The 20,265-nt window shown below is 37.4% G+C and overlaps 1 protein-coding gene across 1 annotated transcript in view; it reads left to right on the top strand.

The window, feature by feature from the left end:
- The window catches only part of nkain2 (sodium/potassium transporting ATPase interacting 2), a 203,148-nt gene that overhangs the window by 68,916 nt on the left and 113,967 nt on the right, over window positions 1–20,265 (top strand). Inside the window, exon 3 of the mRNA XM_051137749.1 lies at window positions 3,485–3,565. Coding sequence (XP_050993706.1) covers window positions 3,485–3,565 — 81 coding nt within the window. The remainder of the gene's footprint in view (window positions 1–3,484; window positions 3,566–20,265) is intronic.

Below are 20,265 nucleotides of genomic sequence, written 5' to 3'. Positions count from 1 at the left end.
CTGTTTCTCAGCAACCACTTTGTTGAGGAACTACATTGTTTGGTGGAAGAATAATTTTTTATTAATATCATTACACTTTGTTTCCTTTTATTTTATTTTGTGAAACCTTTCTACTTACATGGAATAACTGTTTTATAAAAGCAATAAGCCCTGTGAAGCCATGGTTTACAGTGAATTTATAACAACTAAGGCAATGTTATGTCATCCCTAACAATGCCCCTTAGCTGTTATAAATTCACTGTAAACCATGGATTCTTGGGGCTTATTGCTTTATTTTACTAAACAGGGCAAATCTAAAGAGCGCAATTCCAAAATGTAAAGTGCAGTGCAAATTAGAGTTGTCACAAAGCCTTCTGTTTGTGCCGCCTTACTCGTTTTCATCACTTTTGCTTTAATTCTCTGGCGCTGACTTGTTCGCAAAACTAGGCATCCAATCGGAGTTCTCACTTTCCCCAACAGCCCCGAAGCCGATTCAACATGTTGAATCGGGCAAACTTCCGCTGACGTGAGCCCGACATAAGCCTGACGAGAGCCAACGTGTGGAACACACCAAACTAGCCCGACAGACGCTTCCTGACGGCCTAACAAGAGCCGACTGTCAGCTTGGTGTGGCCCGGCCTTAAGAGTCTAAATTGTTACAATGATGCATTGTCTCCTTAATTGCTTCATTAAAAAAAAAAAAGACCAACATAACCAAAACCAGCTTAAACTGGTTTGCTGGTCTTAGCTGCTTTAAGATGGTCTTCCAGCTAACTAAGACCAGTAAACCAGTTTGGGTTAGTTTTAAGATGTTTTCTTTTTTCAGTAGGGACGTAAGCAAACTGTCTCATCACTGGTCAGAATGTGTGTGCGCTGTTTAAGATGGTCTCCCAGTCTAGCCAAGCTAGTTTTTAGCTGGTCTAGCTAGTCTCTGAGCTAGTCTTATGGTACACTCTTAATAAAAAAGGTAGAAAAGCTTTCACTGGGCTGGTATCTTTTTAAAAGGTACACTTTTGTACCTTGTAGGTACTAATATGTACCTTTAAGGTACCAATATCGATTGAAAATAGGAACAGCTTTTGTACCTTTTTTCTGAGAGTGTAGTTTTTGTCCAATTTTTTATCTGAGTGATTGCTGTGATAATATATAACTAAACAAATTTACTAAAGGACAAATGCATCAGGTTCTGAAACAAATGATTCATGTGTCAGTTTTACGCATGATCTACAGTATATTGGTGTCCAGCCCGTCAATCAAGTAATACCTAATAGATGATATTAAGAGAGAACAGCTGCTGTTCATCACATTCAGCACGGATGAGATCAGACCACTTGTTGTGACAGCTTTCCTCTACAGTCGTGTACAACGGACATTTAACACTCTGGTCAGCATAACAGAGAGATATCAATGTACTGACGGACCGGGTCATTGCCTCAGATGTGACTCCGGCCATGTCACCCAGTTGAGATGAAGCAGATTGCCTTTTTAGTGTTATGTGTCTCCCTTTGGAATAAACAATGCTCGATTTTTCAGTCTAGGAGCAGTGGCTGGCCAGAGCGATGGAGAGGGAGCCTCCCGCGGAGATAAATTGCTCACATTCGAACATTACTCTTGCTTATATCCGTTTTGGGGATGCTGTCAGGCCAGATAAATTTTTATTCTAATTCAACTTGGCACGTTCCAGTGGCTGGCAAAGGGCCAAATGAGGTTCCACTACATGCCCACATCTTCTGGATCTAATGTCCTGACAACATGTCAGATTTCAAGATGGCAAAATTCCGAGTCTCAACGGTCTGGTGCGCACCGTTTGAGAGCGTGAGTTCTTGGGGGAAAGGTTAGGCCAAAACAGCCATCACTGAAAACGCGTTCATAACCTCCTCCCTCGGAATGCGTGTTGGAGATATCAAGCAGGATTATGAGACTTAATTGAAGTCAATCGCTCCGTCTAGACCCCCTCCTGCTCTAACACGTGGAGGAGGCTCCTTCTTATAAAGCGATGCGTGCAAGGCAGGAGATACTTCAACCACGCTGTAACTGGAAGACAAGAGTGATGTGTTGATCTTTGGCTTTAGCCTGAGGCGTTCACGGATTTTTGCGTATATAACTGTAAATAAAAAACAGCTACTGTACGTTGTTACTGACACCGCCAAAGTCAACCCTCTTGTACAAGGTCAGTCTTTGTAAATGGTTACAACTTTGTTGGAGATCATATCGACTCTGCAACATACAACAATAGATCATTTAATGTCCTAATACAGCAAAAACCAGTCTAAGCTTGTTGGCTGGTCTTAAGCTGGAAGTAGCTGGTTTTAGCTGGTTAGTCAGCAGATCTCCGAGCTAAAGAAGTGGTCAAACCCCCTCTAAAACCAGCCTGTAAACCAGCTATATTCAAGCTGTTTTTTTTTTTCAGTAGGAACATAAGACTTAACAAGTGTCATTTAAACTTAAAGGGATAGTTCACCCAAAAATGAAACTTCTGTCACTGTTCTGACCTTTGCTCATCTTCGAAACACAAATTGGAATATTTTTTTTTATCTTTGTAACTTTGTTTTAAATCCAAACTCTGCATAATGTATCACAATTCAAATTAAGGAATTGAATGAAAAAAATCTCATTGGTGGACAACCCTCGAATCGAGCTGGTACATTTGTAAAGGAAGATTGTAGAAGCTTTGCACATGCTCATTTTTATCAAAGCTAAGTCCATATTGATCTATCTATTAGAGCCACTTTTGGGGAGCTGCTCAAAATTCATGTCGCTAACTGCTCATTTTCAAGCGCTAAAGGCCGTGTTTTTCCGCTCAAGTCCCATCAGGTAATTCAAATTGATTTTGCATTTCCCCTTGCTCAGTATTTCATTTGCACTCACCTGTCTCACTTTGAATTGGATCAGATAAGTGTTATTTTATCTAAAGATCACTGCCTGCCTAACAGACCTCGGAGTTCTCACGTGGCGTACCTCTCACATTTTAATCAGTAAAACATGCCATGAGCTGCGAATGCTGGTGAGCCAATACCCTCGTCTTTTGAACAAATTCTTTTAACGTAATGTTGGTTTGTTGTGCTCCCTAATGATCCGAAGTAGGATGAGACCTGTGTTTATTTAACCAAAATTTGCTTCATTTTTAAAGACACCCCCCTGCGCCGGCTGCAATTTTTGCTGGGGAATCTGTTTCATCGTTTTATAATCACATCTCGCTATTTCGATAAGCGTTAGCTCATGAACCAGAGAGCGAGCCACCCTCACAAACTCCCACACAGGGTTCCTGTTTCCGCTGCGAAATGCATCGTCTGCCTGCACCGCTTCTTTGGCAGATTCCAGAGTTGTGGAGGCTGAATGTTTTAAGGAACACACATCGAAGAATTAATTACAGAGAAAATCTCCCACTTATGCTTTTACAGGCCAATTAATCACACATATGCAAATGTGTATTTGGTTAGTTAGTTGTTGGGGGTCTGAGGTTGAAATAGGTCTTTCAAATACCCTCTTCCTGTCTCTTTCACAGTATGCAGTCTGGTTGGTGCTGTGGGTCGCCTGGAACGTCTTCATCATCTGTTTCTATTTGGAAGTGGGTGACCTTTCAAAGGTAACATCTGATTTTGTGCTTCTTTTGCAATGTGTAATCCCTCAGCTTGGCTATCAGTGTTTTCTGTTTATGTCTATGCTCCGTAAGAGTGGCTTTTTAATAAGTATGTTGCAGATCATCAACTTGCATTAGTAGTAAGGTCGGGAAAGGCGTGTATTGTTTCTTTTGTCGGTGTTTCAGTGTCACAACTGGGTCTAAAATCCTATTTAGAGCTGGAAGTAGTGCTTGGATGGAGAGTTTTAAGCTATTAGAGCCTGTTTGCCTAGTCGTCCAACAGGTGACTGATCAAATAGTAAGACTGATTAGTTTGTTTGTTTTTTCTTATATACTATAATTCTTTATGTGCTATGCTTTTTAATTGCAAAAGCCTCTTGTAGACATTCAGATGGATATCCTTGGCCGTCTTGTGCTGGTTGTTGTTTGTGCCACCATGACAGTTGACTATTTAAGATGGCATCAGCTTTAAGAAATGCATCTTGACATCCGTCTAGCTGTTTTTGATAGCAAGATAGTGTTGTAACCTAGCAGCCGCATAGCAACGCATTAACAACCACTCACAATAACTTAGCAACTGCATAGCAATGTTGCTGTGACAGCTGCTTAGAACACCACAGCAACTGCATAGCAATTAAATAACAACCACCCAGAACACCCCAGCAACCGCATAGCAGTGAAATAACAATCACTTAGAACAACCGCATAACAACACAATGACAACCACTCAGAACACCTTAGAACACACACTGGTAACAATGCAGTGACAACCACCCAGAAGACCTTAGCAACACCATATCTAGCAACACAATGACAACCACTCAGAACACCCAAGCAACCACATAGCAACGCAATGAAAGCCACTCAGAACACCACAGCAACCGCATAGAAGCACAATAACAACCATTCAGAACACCCCAGCAACCGCATAGCAACACAATGACAACCACCCCGAACACCCCAGCAAACACATAGAAACGAAATGACAACCACTCCAAACACCCCAGCAAACACATAGCAATGCAATGAAAGCCACTCAGAACACCACAGCAACCGCATAGAAGCTCAATAACAACCATTCAGAACACCCCAGCAGCCGCATAGCAGCACAATGACAACCACTCAGAACACCCCAGCAACCACATACATAGCAACGCAATGACAACCACACAGAACACCCCAGCAACCACATAGCAACACAGTGACAACCACTCAGAACACCCCAGCAACCACATACATAGCAATGCAATGACAACAACTCAGAACACCCCAGCAACTGCATAGCAACACAGTGACAACCACTCAGAACACCCCAGCAACCACATACATAGCAACGCAATGACAACCACACAGAACACCCCAGCAACCACATAGCAACACAATGACAACCACTCAGAACACCCCAGCAACCACATACATAGCAATGCAATGACAACCACTCAGAACACCCCAGCAACCACATACATAGCAACACAATGACAACCACTCAGAACACCCCAGCAACCACATACATAGCAATGCAATGACAACCACTCAGAGCACTACAGCAACCACACAGCAACACAAAGACAACAACTCAGAACACTTTAGCAACCACATACATAGCAACACAATGACAGCCATTTAGAACACCCCAGCAACCACATAGCAACACAATGACAACCACTCAGAACACCCCAGTAACCACATACATAGCAATGCAATGACAACAACTCAGAACACCCGAGCAACCACATACATAGCAACACAATGACAACCACTCAGAACACTACAGCAACCACACAGCAACACAAAGACAACCACTCAGAACACCCCAGCAACCACATACATAGCAATGCAATGACAACAACTCAGAACACCCCAGCAACAACATACATAGCAACGCAATGACAACCACTCAGAACACCCCAGCAACCACATACATAGCAACACAATGACAACCACTCAGAACACCCCAGCAACCACATACATAGCAACACAGTGACAACCACTCAGAACACCCCAGCAACCACATACATAGCAACACAGTGACAACCACTCAGAACACCCCAGCAACCACATACATAGCAACACAATGACAACCACTCAGAACACTACAGCAACCACACAGCAACACAAAGACAACCACTCAGAACACCCCAGCAACCACATACATAGCAATGCAATGACAACAACTCAGAACACCCCAGCAACAACATACATAGCAACGCAATGACAACCACTCAGAACACCCCAGCAACCACATACATAGCAACACAATGACAACCACTCAGAACACCCCAGCAACCACATACATAGCAACACAGTGACAACCACTCAGAACACCCCAGCAACCACATACAAAGCAACACAGTGACAACCACTCAGAACACCCCAGCAACCACATACATAGCAACACAATGACAACCACTCAGAACACTACAGCAACCACACAGCAACACAAAGACAACAACTCAGAACACTTTAGCAACCACATACATAGTAACACAATGACAGCCATTTAGAACACCCCAGCAACCACATAGCAACAAAATGTCAATCTTCAGAAGACCTTAGCAATCAAATATGTAGCAACGCAATGAGAACCACTCGGAACACCCCAGCAATCACATAGCAACACATTGACAAGCACTCAGAACACTTCAGCAAGCGCACACATAGTAACGGAATGGCAATTACTCAAAATACCCCAGCAACCACATAGAAACACAATAACAACCATTCAGAACCCCACAGCAACACAGTGACAACTGCTCAGAGCACCCCAGCAACAGCACAGAAACAAAAAACCACAACCATTCAGAACACCCCAGCAACTACATAGTATACTAATGCAGAAGTATACTAATAGCACACTTGAATAAATAAGGGAATGCAATTGCAACCACTCAGAACACCCCAACAACAACATAGAATCACAATAAGAACCATTCAGAACGCCCCGACAACAACATACATAGCAATGCAATGGCAACCAATCAGAACACCCTGGCAAACACATAGAAACACAATAACAACCATTCAGAACACTCCAAAGACCGCATACATAGCAACGCAATGGCAACCACTCAGAAAACCCCAACAACCGCACAGCAATGCAAAGACAACCATTCAGAACACCCCAGCAGCCACATAGCAATGACAACCAATCAGAACACCCTAGCAGCCTCACTGCCAAAAAAGGCTTGTCTTACTTAGCATTTTTGTCTTGTTCCTAGTCAAAATATCTAAACATTCTTAAATTAAGATTCGTTTACTAGATAAGCAAAACAACATTAGATATTTAGTGTTGTTTCCAGGGTTAAAAAACTAAAGTAAGTTAATTTTGCTTAAAATAAGTAAAATTATCTGCCAGTTGGTAAGTAAAATACTCTTATTTTAAGAATATTTTACTTACCCCATTGGCAGATCATTTTACTGGTTTCCAGGGGGAAAAAACTAAATTAAGTTCATTTTGCTTAAAGGGGTCATCGGATGCAAAGTTCACTTTTACATGTTGTTTGAACATTAATGTGTGTTGGCAGTGTATGTACAAATCTATCCTATAATGATACAAATCCATGCAGTGGTTTTTAATTAATCTGTAAAAATAATATCCCCTTTTTCAAATCGAGCCATTCTCAGAGGCCGCTCCCACAATAGTTGATTGACATGAGCGTCTTACCTCAGAGATCAGCTGTTGTTTCGATGCCGGAGCAGGGATGTAAGTTAGACAAGAATATCTCCAATTGAGCGACTGAAGTGTTGTGTTGCTGGATGTAATAATGAACATAGTGGTCGTCATTTACTCCGGACATCTGAGCCGCTGAAGATGCAGTGGATTACGTTTGTTTGTGAAGGGAATGCACCTCCCGATCTACACATATACGTCTATGTTCGGGCAAATCATTCGTGATCCAGCTTCACCTACAGCAGAAGTGAGTATAAGGGTTTTTTATGAATCTCTGCAATCACCTTTCCTAATAACGTGCTAGTTAGAAAGTTTCACAGCTAAATGCGCTAAATGCGGCTAAAGTAAACAATCTCTCAGAGCAGCAGAGAGAAAAGAGGGGCGGGGCGAGCAGAACTCATTTGCATTTAAAAGAATAATCCCTCAGAATGGGATGATTTTTGCAGAGCTCTTTTTGACATGGTAAAAAGGGTGTTGTTTTACACAACCATTGATAATTTTTAACCAAAGTATATTATAGATCATTAAGACCCTAAAGAATCATATCAACTTGTGTAAAATGGGCATCTGATGACCTCTTTAAAACAAAACTAAATAGCTAAATAGCTAATCTTGATTTGAGAATTTTTAGATATTTTGACTAGAAACAAGGCACAAATACTAAGTAAGATGAGCCTTTTTTTGCAGTGCTATCAGAACTGGATTATACTCTAGCAGCCACTCACAACACCTTAGGAACCAGGTATGTCGCAACGCAACAACAACCACACAGCAACGCGCTAACAGCTACTCACAATGGCTTAGCAACTACATAGTGCTGCATTTTGCAAAGGAAAGCACCACTCACTTTTTTCCCCCAAAAACTGTAAACATCTAGTTCTTGCATAAAGTTGCAAATCTGTAAAGATTTTTTTCTTCTCCCATCTTTTTTCCCATCTTTGCTTCCTTCATTTTCATCTCATAATTTATTAAATAGTCCATCGTCTGCTCATGTGTGTAGAAATAGCGAGCAAATATGTAATTAAAATGTCAAATTCTGTACCCAATTAAATGGCAAACCAGCCATGAAACTTGATTACCAGATCCACGGAGCACTTTATATGTATTACATTTTTTATCCTGAAAGCTCTTACGCTTCTACATAAGCAGATGAGACCCCTACTTTTATTTATTTTCATTTTAATGTAATTCTCAGCCACAGAGTTTTTAAATAGGCCCTTCAGGCCACTGGTCATGTGACGGTAATCCATAATTGCAGGCCAAAGATTATCACTGCCCCAGTCAGTATGCAAAAGATATGTGTACTACACCATGCCTTTGTGTATTTGCGTTAGATCATTGGTCATAAGTTTTGTGAAGCATTGCAGGGCAAGTGTGTTGAGGTGCCATAAGGTGGACAGAAGTGATGTAGTATATCGCTGATGATAAAAACGCATTATGGTAGAGGCGAATGTCTGCACTACTTTCCTCGGGCTCAGATCTGTAATGGAGATTGATCCTTTAATCTTTAAATCACCTAGAAATGTCTGGCAGTCAATCTGGTCTTCTGGTTGATATGTCATTAACGTGCAATCTTATCAAGCATCTCAGATGACAGAATGAACATTTCACTTTAGATCTGTTGGTGCTTTGCAAGCGTCGGTGTCAAAGATGTCAGACGGATCGCCAGCTTCAGCTATCATTTCTCTGTTATAGCCTTTCAGACCATCAGGTTCTGATGTGTCACACATCAAGGTTTTTATATTAGCAAAGCCATGGCTTACAAGATCAGGATAGCAAAGAGGATTATATTAGGTTGGATTCCTTGTTGTACGACTCGCTTTCTTTTTTTTATTTCATTTTTGGACTTTTTGATGAGGAGCATCACCTTGCATTAGTGTGTTTCTCGTATCTGCATGGTATCTGGGTTCTGGAGTCCTAGTTTAGAAAAATTCCCACGGTAAGGATGTTAATAGGGATTAGAAAAAGGAGGAAAAGGGGAAAAAACTAAAATAGACCGTGAGAGAGATGTGAGTGAGGATTTATCAAAAGAATTCTGGTGGAATAATTCATGGGATATTGTTTATTAAATCCATTGACTATATTGCAAGGCCATTGTCTGTTGAGAGAATAGACTAGAAGAGAAACTAAAAGCTCTACTGAAAGCAAACACTTTTTGCTAAGCAAACACTGAAATTTCCCTCATCTTTCTACTGTTTTGTGAACATTAACTTGTTGCTTCATTTAAAGGAATAGTTTACCTAAAAACGAAAATTCTGTCACTTACTTACTCTTCTGTTCCAATTTAGTATATTTAATATAATTTCGGTGTTATTTATATTATAGTATTTATTTATATTTTGAATTTTTTTTATTTTTATATTTTTGTTTTTTTATGTTAATTTTAGTTTAGGTTTTAGTAATTTTGCTGTTTGTGTTTGTGTTTGTATTTTTTGTTTTTGTTTTTGTTTTTTTAAATATTTCTTTTTAACTTTCATGCCTCACTCAGTTCACCGAAAAATTAAACTTCTGTCTTTATTAACTTATTACTACTGTTGTTCCAAATCTGTTAGAATTTAGTATGTTTAATATAATTTTAGTATTATTTACTATTTTGAATTCTTGAACTATAATATTATAATTAATATAATTAATTATATTATATTATATTATATTATATATATTTTTTAATTTTAGTTTAGGTTTTAGTGAGTTTTGCCATGTTTACTTTTGTTATATTTATTGAACATTTTTATTTAATTATTTTTCATTTCAGTTTTATTTCTAGTAATTTCAGAACTTCTCTACTTTTCTAGTTTTTCATCTAATATCTTAATATAATTGTAATATGTTATAGTATGCATTACTATTTTGAATTATTTAATTCAAAATAGTATAGTAGTAATTTTTATTTACTTTATATTTATTCCAGTTTTATTTCTAGTAATTTTAATACTTTTTAGCCTATTTAGTACTTATAGCTTATTTATTTCAGTAAGGCAACATTTCTATTTGTTTTTTAGTTTAAAATTTTCATCTAGTATTTATTTTCATTTTATTTTAGTATTAATTATGTTATAGTATTTATTAGTATTTTGAATTCTTTCATATTTTTATATTTTGTTTTTTATTTTAATTTTAGTTTAGGTTTTAGTGTGGTTTTTTATGTTTGTTTTTGTTATTTAATGGTTTTAGTAGTTTTAGTAAATATTTCTATTTAGCTTTTATTTATTTTTATTTCACTTTTATTTGTAGTCATTTTAGTACTTATTAGCTTTTTTAATACTTATAGCTTATTTATTTCAGTTAGGCAACATTTCAATTTTTTTAAGTTAAAATGTTTCATCTAATTTATTTTTCTTTAATTTTAGTATTATTAATGTTATAGTATTTTTTACTATTTTGAATTCTTTATGTTTTTATATATTTTTTTTTATTTTAATTTCAGTTTAGGTTTTAGTGATTTTGCTATGTTTGTTTTTGTCGTTTTCATTAATTTTGTTATTATTAATATTTCTATTTAGCTTTTATTTATTTTTATTTCAGTTTTATAGTTTTAGTACTTATTAGCTTATTTAGTACTTATTTATTTCAGTTAGGCAACTTTTTTTCGTTTAAGTTTTTAATACCTGTGTTTTATTTTATTTCAGTTTTATTTCAATTAAGAAGAACGATTTAAAAACATTTCAGTTGGCAGTGACAATGCTGATCCAAACAACATTGAAACCTCTTGACTTCCATCGAATGGACAAATACGAATTTTTCAAAATATCATCTTTTGTGATCTGTTGAAGGTAAATAATGTTCATTTTTGCGGTGAACTATCCCTTTAAGACTATTTATAGTGATCAGATTCGTTTCAGTGCTCGTGTTCTCAGAACAAGCCTCAAAATGCCACCCATAAAGTGAAGCCCAGTTGAAGTGGTGCAGCTTCGGTGCTGTTGGTCCACTGGATTGGCAGTCCTGATGTGTGTTTCTGAAGCTCGTCGTCAAAGGGGCTGGCAGCCTGTCACAGCTACAGCTTTGTGGGAAAAATCGAGAGCCTCCACAACCCTCTCGAGAGGCTCTCCGTGAGTCTTCATTGCCGTTCAACGCCCTCTTCGTTTTTTAACTGGAGAATTCGCACAGCTTCACATCCCACAAGGGATCTTGTCAGTCGTTGTCAGCTGGAGAAGAAAGTCACTTCGGTATCCTTGATGTCTTCACGGTCTCTTTCGGAATAGAGAGAACTTGAAGAGGCAAACAAATGGAGTTCGTAGCTCTGCCTCACAGAATCCGCTCTCTAAGTCATCAACATGGCTTTAATTAGTTAGAGAAGTTATAGGATATTATTTAGCATAATTTATTTCCTTGTGACAGTGCAGCTCATGATTTATTAATGTGGGTGTAATGTGTTTAACCAGGGGAGAATCCGTTGAGACCCGCAAAGGCAATTAGATTTAGATCACACAGAAACAAATGAAGATAAATACAAGAGACAATTCCCAGTCTCTCATTTTTTTAGGTCACACAGGACTCAATATGTTTCAAGACTCACTGTTACTTATATGAGTAGGATGTATAGGTACGGGAATAGAAATGTTAGATCTGTCGCAAAACCTAGTGAGCTGCCTGCAGTGAGAACATTTTAAGATATCATAAAGCACAACATGAAAAACTGTTTTGAAAAAGTGCTTAAATAACGCATTGAAAATCCCCATTTCCACCATCACACTGTAAAAAACAAAAAAACACAATTTGTTGAGGCAACTTAAAATAATTTGTTACCCTGCTGCCCTAAAATTTTAAGTTCAGTCAACTCAAATAAGTTTAGTCAATTTGAAATGTTAAGTTTTACTAAGTGACAACTTAGATATTTGAGTTGACTAAACAAAAATTTGGTTTGTTAAACTTAAAAGCTGGGCCTGTTACCCAGCTGCCTTAACATTTTAAGTTGAATGAACTCAAATATCTAAGTTGCTACTTTGTACAACTTAACATTTCAAATTGACTGAACTTAAAATTTTAAGTCTGCTGGGTAACAAGTTATTTTAAATTGACTCAGCAAATTGTTTTTTACAGTGCAGGGCAATAATTAAGAAGTTTCAACCAACTAAAGATGTCACAAATCAGCATGGATAAGAACATGTGTCTATATCGTTCTAATAATTGGTGAGGAAGTGAGTTTCAGTGGCCAAAGACTCTCCAAGGATCACAGGTGGAGAATTGCAGATATTAGTTGAGTCTTGGGGTCAGAAAGCCTAAAAAAATATCAAACAGGCCCTACATCACCACGTGATATTTGGGAGGGTTTCAAGAAAAAACTCCAGCATATTCAGTTCTCAGACATGACTGGAACTTCAAACGAGACTGGCTTCTATGGTCTAAAAAACTAAAAAGGGGCTTTTTGGCAGCAAACCCACCAGATGGGTTTGGTGCAAACAGGGATAAAAGTACCCCTTGCCCACGGTTAAATATACCACTAGATCTTTAATGTTGTGGGCCTGTTTTTCTTGGACATCTTGTTCAGATACATGGAATCATGGATTCTATCAAATAACAACAGATACAAAATCTAAACCTGACTGCCTCTGCTAGAAATCTTATAATGAGCCGTGGTTGGATCTTCCATTAGGACGATGATCCAAAACAAACATCAAAATCAACACAGAAATGTGTCACTGAGCACAAAATGAAGCTTCTGCCATTGCCGTCTCAGTTCCTTGAACTGAACCCTATAGAAAATTAGTTGGGTGAACTGAAGAGAAGAAGCACCAATATGGAGCTGGAAATATGAAGAATCTGGAGAGATTCTGTATGAAGGAATGGATTCTGTTCTCCAAACGAATCAGGCATTATAAGAGAAAACTCAAAGTTGTTATCTTGGGAGAAGGACGTTGCAATAATTGGGTGCCAGTAATTGTGGCCAACATGAACTAGAAAAAATCAGTTATCTCATGATGAAATTTCCACCCCACTTTCCATTGTTTTACTTCAATGATAGGTTAGAATTTTGGGCTGCCCCCTAGTAGTCAACTAACCGTTAGTCGACAAGAAGAGGCTTGGTCAAGCAAAATTGTATTAGTCACAGAAAAAATTTCACAGTAAGTGGCTTTTAATCTGAAAGATGTTTGTAGTAGCAACTTTACATGGCAGCTCAATCTAATGTTAGGCTAGAAAAATGTGCGCTATTGAAGTGAAGAGTAGCACGTTCCCCACAGGACAGATGGAGGCGCCAGTGCAGTCAATTGTGCTTGAAATACTCCGTCATTTTTGGTCATACAGATAAGAGTACTAAATCTTTCAAATCTGTAAATACTCTGAGTTTATTTGTGTGAACTCACAATAACCACAAAACATTGCGCTTTTGTAAAATAATTAAAGAAAACAGGATGCGCTTTCTGCCGTCTCGGTCTTTGTGAACGTGAGCGCGAAATTTCGAATCTCCGTGCATTCTTGCCTTACAGATATGAAAAATATATCTAAACAGAGTGAAATGTCTACTTTTAAATAAATTACAAAAGAATTCTCAGATTATGTGAAATATGCATAAAAGCGCATCCACTACTACGAGTCAGTGTTGCTGACTTCATCTCTTAAGCTGGAAACAAAGAAAGCACTAATTTAGCAGTAAACTATTGAAACGTTAATGCAGTCTCCTTGCTGTTTCACTGCCGGTCCGTTTTGTGGCAAGGTTTTTTTGCATGCACTTGAGCGCTTATTAGGCTGTGTAGGAAATTAAAGGCTCATTGTTATGATTTATATGGTTTATTAATAAACATGCGATTAATAGTCGACTAATGCTTAAAATAAACGACTACTTTAGACTTTAGTCGAGGGCAGCCCTAGAATTTTTTTAATGAAAGATCAAAAGGATAAATGAGAAGAAGCACCAATATGGAGCTGAAAATATGAAAAATCTGGAGAGATTCTGTATGAAGGAATGGACTCTGTTCTCCAAACTAATCAGGCATTATAAGAGAAAACTCTTATAATGAATTTTTTTAATGAAAGATCAAAAGGATAAATGATGCAGATTTATTTTCACAGCCCCCTTTGCTCATATTTATCAAAGGTGCCAATATTAGTGGAGGGCACTGTATTTATATAGTTGCACGGGTATATTTGTCGCACCAGCCAACAATACATTGTATGAATCTTTCATGCCAAAAATCTTTAGGATATTAAGTAAAGATCATGTCCCATGAAGATATTTTGTAAATTTCCTACTGTTAATATATTAAATCTTAATTTTTGTTTCGTAGTATGCATTGCTAAAAACTTCATTTGGACAACCTCAAAGGCGTTTTTCTCAATATTTAAATTTTTTTGCACCCTCAGATTCCAGATATTCAAATAGTTGTATCTTGGCCAAATAATGTCCTATCCTAACAAACCACACATCAATGGAAAGCTTATTTATTGTATAAATCTTAGTTTCAAATTGATCCGTTTGACTGGTTTTGTGGTCCAGGGGCACATATACAATGACTGACATTTGAGGTAGTTGGCCCAGTGTATGTGTGCAAGCATCGCCTGTTTATCCACAAATTTTTATAACTGTAAATGTGAATATTCAGGAGGTTATTGTCTGTCATAAACCCCCTCTCTATCTCCAAGTCCACATGTGCATGTTTGGAATGGGATTTGGGAGCCATTACTTGAGGATAGTGGTGTTGAGCAAAAGTGACAGCAGAGATTTTGAGGAGGTGGCCAAAGTAAATAGCACGGCAGCCTCCATCCAGTCCACTAGTTTATAAGCAAACACAGACAGTCTGGCGAGAGGCGGGAGTTGCCTATTGCACCTCGCATTGCAATCTCAGAGACTCTCCCATCCCCACTACCTCATCCCTGAGGGTAGATTGCACACACTTTGCCTGCTGCTTAAGATCGAGTTTAGCAAGTGCTGTTGTATTTTATGAGCTACCTGCAGTCAGACTGACAATGGAACATTGTCTATACATTTAAAAGGGGATATCGGATGCAAAATTCACTTTTACATAGTGTTTGCATATAAATATAAATGTTTCTTAGCAGTGTGTTTACACAGCCTCCCTACAAGGATAAAAATCCATTCACCCCTTTTTTTAAATTCCCAGAAAGCATTTTGTGAGCAGTATGATGTCATACCTCGACCTCTGACTGTCCCGTATTAGCATATTTCCATTGTACGCTGTGCACCATTTTCCCCGCCCTCGCGCATCTGTAACGACAACGTCTCAAAAGCAATGCAGATGTTTTGTAGTTGGATGTAAAAGTGAATAAAAAAGTCTTCATTTTCTCCTGACATCAGGAGAATTAGTTTTGTTTTTTGATATTAATGGGCCACCAAATACACAAAAAATGGAAGAGGGGGGCGGGGTCAGCAGTAGCTCATTATCATTTAAAGAGCCATGCACTAAAACAAATCTCTGTAAAAGGTAAAAGGGGCGTTTTACATGACCATTGAGGAATTTTATTTTGTAGATATTTCATGAAGGCCAAATTCAAATTTTTAAGCATAAGAGACACAAATGTGAAAGCATAAGATAAAAAAATTTTTTTTTAAAATTACTATCAACTTCCCATTAGGTCCAACCATTAGTGTGTGACTGTCCATACTGAACACAATTATTCTCTAAACCTTTCCAAAACAAATTCCTAAAACTTTTAAGATGTTCGCCTGGTAGCATAAATATTTATTTATTATATTGCTTTTTCACAGTTGCTGTGGAGCTAGTGATATTACTGTGGAAATAACAGCAACTTAATCCATAGAACGATGTTGCCGTGGGTTTATTTCCCCTCTTACGAGGAAGGCGGCTTAAAATGCCCGGCCCTGTCACACACTCCGAGTCCCCATATTCAGTAAAATGTTGGAAGTCTGAAGAACTGTCAGGGGGTGAAAGTGATAAGGTGATTTATAGTCAATTTCACTGGGAGCTGGTGGGGAAAAGCTGGGGCTGTCAGCTCTGGCTCCTCAAAACAAATGACTTCGAGCCCATGCACTGTCTCAATAAGGCTATCATTCCCCATCAGGACACATCACTGCCACTTGGCCATGGAAAGAGAAGATGCTTGGGAAGGTTTTTGGGGAGCAGGTGAGTCAGTGCTACACCTGTGCCGGGCTGCCCGCTCTAATGCGGCTCTTTGGCTGACAGTAAAGCTCATAGAGATAATTGTTTGCCTCTCAGAATGCAACAGTGTGACCGCAACACACATTTTCCCTAATAAGATAACAGAATGACATGCTCTTTGAGTTTGACAGTACTGGCTTTATTTACTGGATTTTCAAGTGGAAACAACAAGCTTGTTTGAATGAGAATGGGGAAGTTGGTTGGGATAAAAATAGAGGTGTTTTTCAAGAATATAAGTCATTAATAGCAGTTGCTGTTTGTTAATTGCATTGTTTAGCTGAGTATAGTTTGAGTTATATATAGGGTTAGGTAAAAAATATTGATTTCTCAATTTTAATCGATGCAATATCAATTCTTAAATCCCAAGAATCAATAAGTCTTAGCTATTTTCAGCTAATGAAAACAGTAGCCCACCTCCTATCCAATGAATCACAATAAGCTTTGTGCTTTGTTTCTTTTGATATGAAACAAAGTCTCAGATTTCAAATTCTGTCCAAGCACACTCGAACTGATCATCTTCTCTCTTAAATACCAGTTTCAGCACAAAATAAACATGAATAAACATCCAAACATATGTTGAAAGATAGAGTACATCTTACCGAAATCTGTATCCTGTCTTATGTAATTGCTCAATCAGTGTTTCAGCCTTGCAAAGATGTCAGTATAACAGCTTGTAAACAGTATGTCATGTAATATCACAATTAAATAGAAAAAACATATTCTGTGAGCAAAGACTTATTTGTCAGCTCGAAAAATTAACTCTAGAGAGGAGCATTTTGCTAAGTATACTGTGTGCACCATATAACATATTCATTATTTTTACTGCTCTTTAGTATTTAAATTTGTCACATTTTTATGATAGCTACCATTTAAATGTTTATATTTCAAAAAACGAATTGGAGTAGAAATATAATTATGTAATTGTAACTTTATTATTAGAAAAACTTCAATATTATAGTAGTAGCAAACGACTCTTCTGTATTTTTTACAGCATTAGTTAAGTTTTTCCTTAAAAAACTTCATTTGGCATGTACTGTGCCTGATATATATCCTAAAAAAATCAATATGGAGTCGAATCCAATCGAATCGGAAATTGAATCAAATTGCAAGCTTGTGAATCAGAATCAATTTGAATTGTGAAATTTGTCAAAAACCAGCCCTATATAGTTATTTTAATACAAGAAGTCTCTTATTCTCACCAAGGCTGAATTTATTTGATTAAAAATATAGTAAAAACCATAATATTGTGAAATGTTATTACAATTTCAAAATAACTGTTGTTTATGTTAATATATTTTAAAATGTAATTTATTCCTTGTGATGGCAAAAATTAATTTCCAGTAGCTAATACTCCAATCTTCAGTGCCAAAACTGTCAAAATTTTTACTTATACTTTTTACTTATTTTTACTTTTACTTTTTACTTCATATTTTTTACTTTTTTCATGATTCTTTGATAACCAGAAAGTTAAAAATAACAACTGATAATAGATTTTAATGTGTGTGCATATATACATTGTTAAAAAAACAAACAATAAAAACAATTTGTTGAGTCAACTTAAAATAGTTTGTTACCCTGCTGCTTTAACATTTTAAGTTCAGTCAACTTAAATAAGTTTAGTCAACTTGAAATGTTAAGTTGTGCTAAGTGACAACTTAGATATTTGAGTTGACTAAACTAAAAATTTGGTTTGTTACACTTATAGGCTGGGTTTGTTAACCAGTTGCCGTAAAATTTTAAGTTGTTTAAGTTGTCACTTAGTACAACTTAACATTTTAAGTTGACTCAACAAATTGTGTATATACACACACACATACACATGTAAATATACAAAAGCAGTGCAGTTTTCTCGATGATGTGTTTCCTAATGAAATATGACGATGATTTGCTCTTTGCTAACCGGTTGCAATGGGAGAGACAAAAATCTGTGTAGTACAGGATGAATCATCAATATTTTTAGCTCATTTTCCCAGAATAGAAGGACTGTAAATTGTGCATTTCTGCTAAAAGTGAATTTTTAGATGACACAAATAGGCTAAAAGCCATAAAGCTCTCATTTTGATTTCCTGGTATCTTTGAGGACACGTATTTGGAGCAACTGTAGGTTAATGTGAAGAGAGAGAGCTGGGTGACAGTCCAATCTTATTTCAGATGAACATGGAGCTCTAAGGGCTTCCAGTGTTATTAAAAATGACAATGAAAGTTCCCCTTTCAATGTGCCATTAAGATCAGAGTGACACTAATGCGCCATTCAGACGCTCGCTACGTGTGCAGGGGGTCTTACCTCTGTGTCTGAGAGGAGGAACTCCATTTTCCACACTGTCAGTTCATTTGTTGAGACTGCATATAGAGCCGGCCTCGCTCGCACACGGGGCCACCGCTTACACAACATAGCGCTCGTCCCAATCAACGTGCTTTGGAGAACCAAACTGTTGTCATTGTTTGCTTCAGCACTCCAAGTTTAGTTCTTCATTATGTCCATTCGTCGTTTGGCAGTGATCTTGAGGGAAAGTCTGTTCATTAAAGATTCTTTTCAGTGGTTTTGGGAGCTACTGCCATCAATCACGTCTCAGCAGGGGGCCTCGGTTTGGGTCCCATCGCGCTCTTTGTGAAGTAAGCGTGTCATCCTCAATGTCACTCAACGCAAAACAAACAAACACACACAAACTCTGAAAAACCCACAGATCTCCTCAGAGCAGAGACTACGCTCCTATTATTCACCCACACAGACAATCAGATGCTGTGTTTCAACAGGGTTGAGTCATAAGTGATAATACTCATTGCACTATTGGCAGTTTGGGAATACCTGAACTATGAAATGAGCACTAAACTGATGCGTATTATCATATTCATAGTTTTGTTGTGGTTTATATTCACATACTCTGTTGTGGTTTAAAGCCATGGGGGATCTTAACACTCAGGCCAACACTGCAATTTATTTCTTTAATCAGTTTTTTTTTTTTTTTTAATGTATCTGCGCTGCATCCAGCCAGCTTGTTTACTAGCTTAACCAGCACATATCACATTTTAAACATATTTTGCAAGTAAAAATATGAGACACAGTAAAAACAGAACATTCCCAGGGGTATGATTCATTGCATGTGATTATAGTTTGTTTATTTATTTATTTATGGCTTACATTGGTTTATATTTTGGTTTATATTTCACATTCTATCTACATAACTATCATTCCAACGTTTGGGGGTGGTAAGATTGTTTTGTTAAAGGTTTTCAGACTACATCCTATGCTGCATTTATGTGCACAAAAATACAGTAAAAACAGTAATGGTGTGCAATAGTATTGCTGCTTAATTATAAACAGGGTTGCCGCGGGTCCTTAAAAAGTCTTAAAAAGTCTTAAATTTAGTTTATCAAATTTAAGGTCATAAAAAGTCTTAAATTGTACAAGAAAGTCTTAATTATGATTAAGAGGTCTTAAATTTTAGGCACGGGAAGACCAGAATTGCGATACAGCTTAGTGTCATGATTAAACTTCAAAAGGCTATGATTTCGTTACATAAACATGAGCGCTGCACGTTCAAAGTCCGGTGCTGAGCTGCTTTGTGTACTGCCATTTCCGGGGAAACACATGTCTGCAGTTCCGAATGCGCCATCTGCTGGCAGAGATTGAATGTGCATTTTTAATAAGCCTGTTGTTTTGTGTAGAGTATTCTTACAATACAGGAGGCTGTAGTTTCAGGACCGCATTTCTAGGACCCTGTAATTTTTTTTTTTAATTATTTATTTATTTTATTTTATTTATTTGTCGTATGTATGCATTAACAGCTCATACTATTTATAGCAGTTGCTATTCAATATCTGTATATTATTTTTAAGAAAATACTAAATGCAGTTGTTTAATTATATACACTTAATTATTGTCCTAACCAGCTCCTAATCCTAAACTTACCCCTGGGTAACCCTTTTGAAATATTTAGTCTAATTTATTTCAGTATATTCTA

The sequence above is a fragment of the Labeo rohita genome, chromosome 20 (assembly GCF_022985175.1).
Source record: "Labeo rohita strain BAU-BD-2019 chromosome 20, IGBB_LRoh.1.0, whole genome shotgun sequence".
NCBI classification, from domain to species: domain Eukaryota; kingdom Metazoa; phylum Chordata; class Actinopteri; order Cypriniformes; family Cyprinidae; genus Labeo; species Labeo rohita.
Note: the sequence above shows the minus strand (reverse complement) of the source record. Positions and strands in the feature narration are given on the sequence as shown.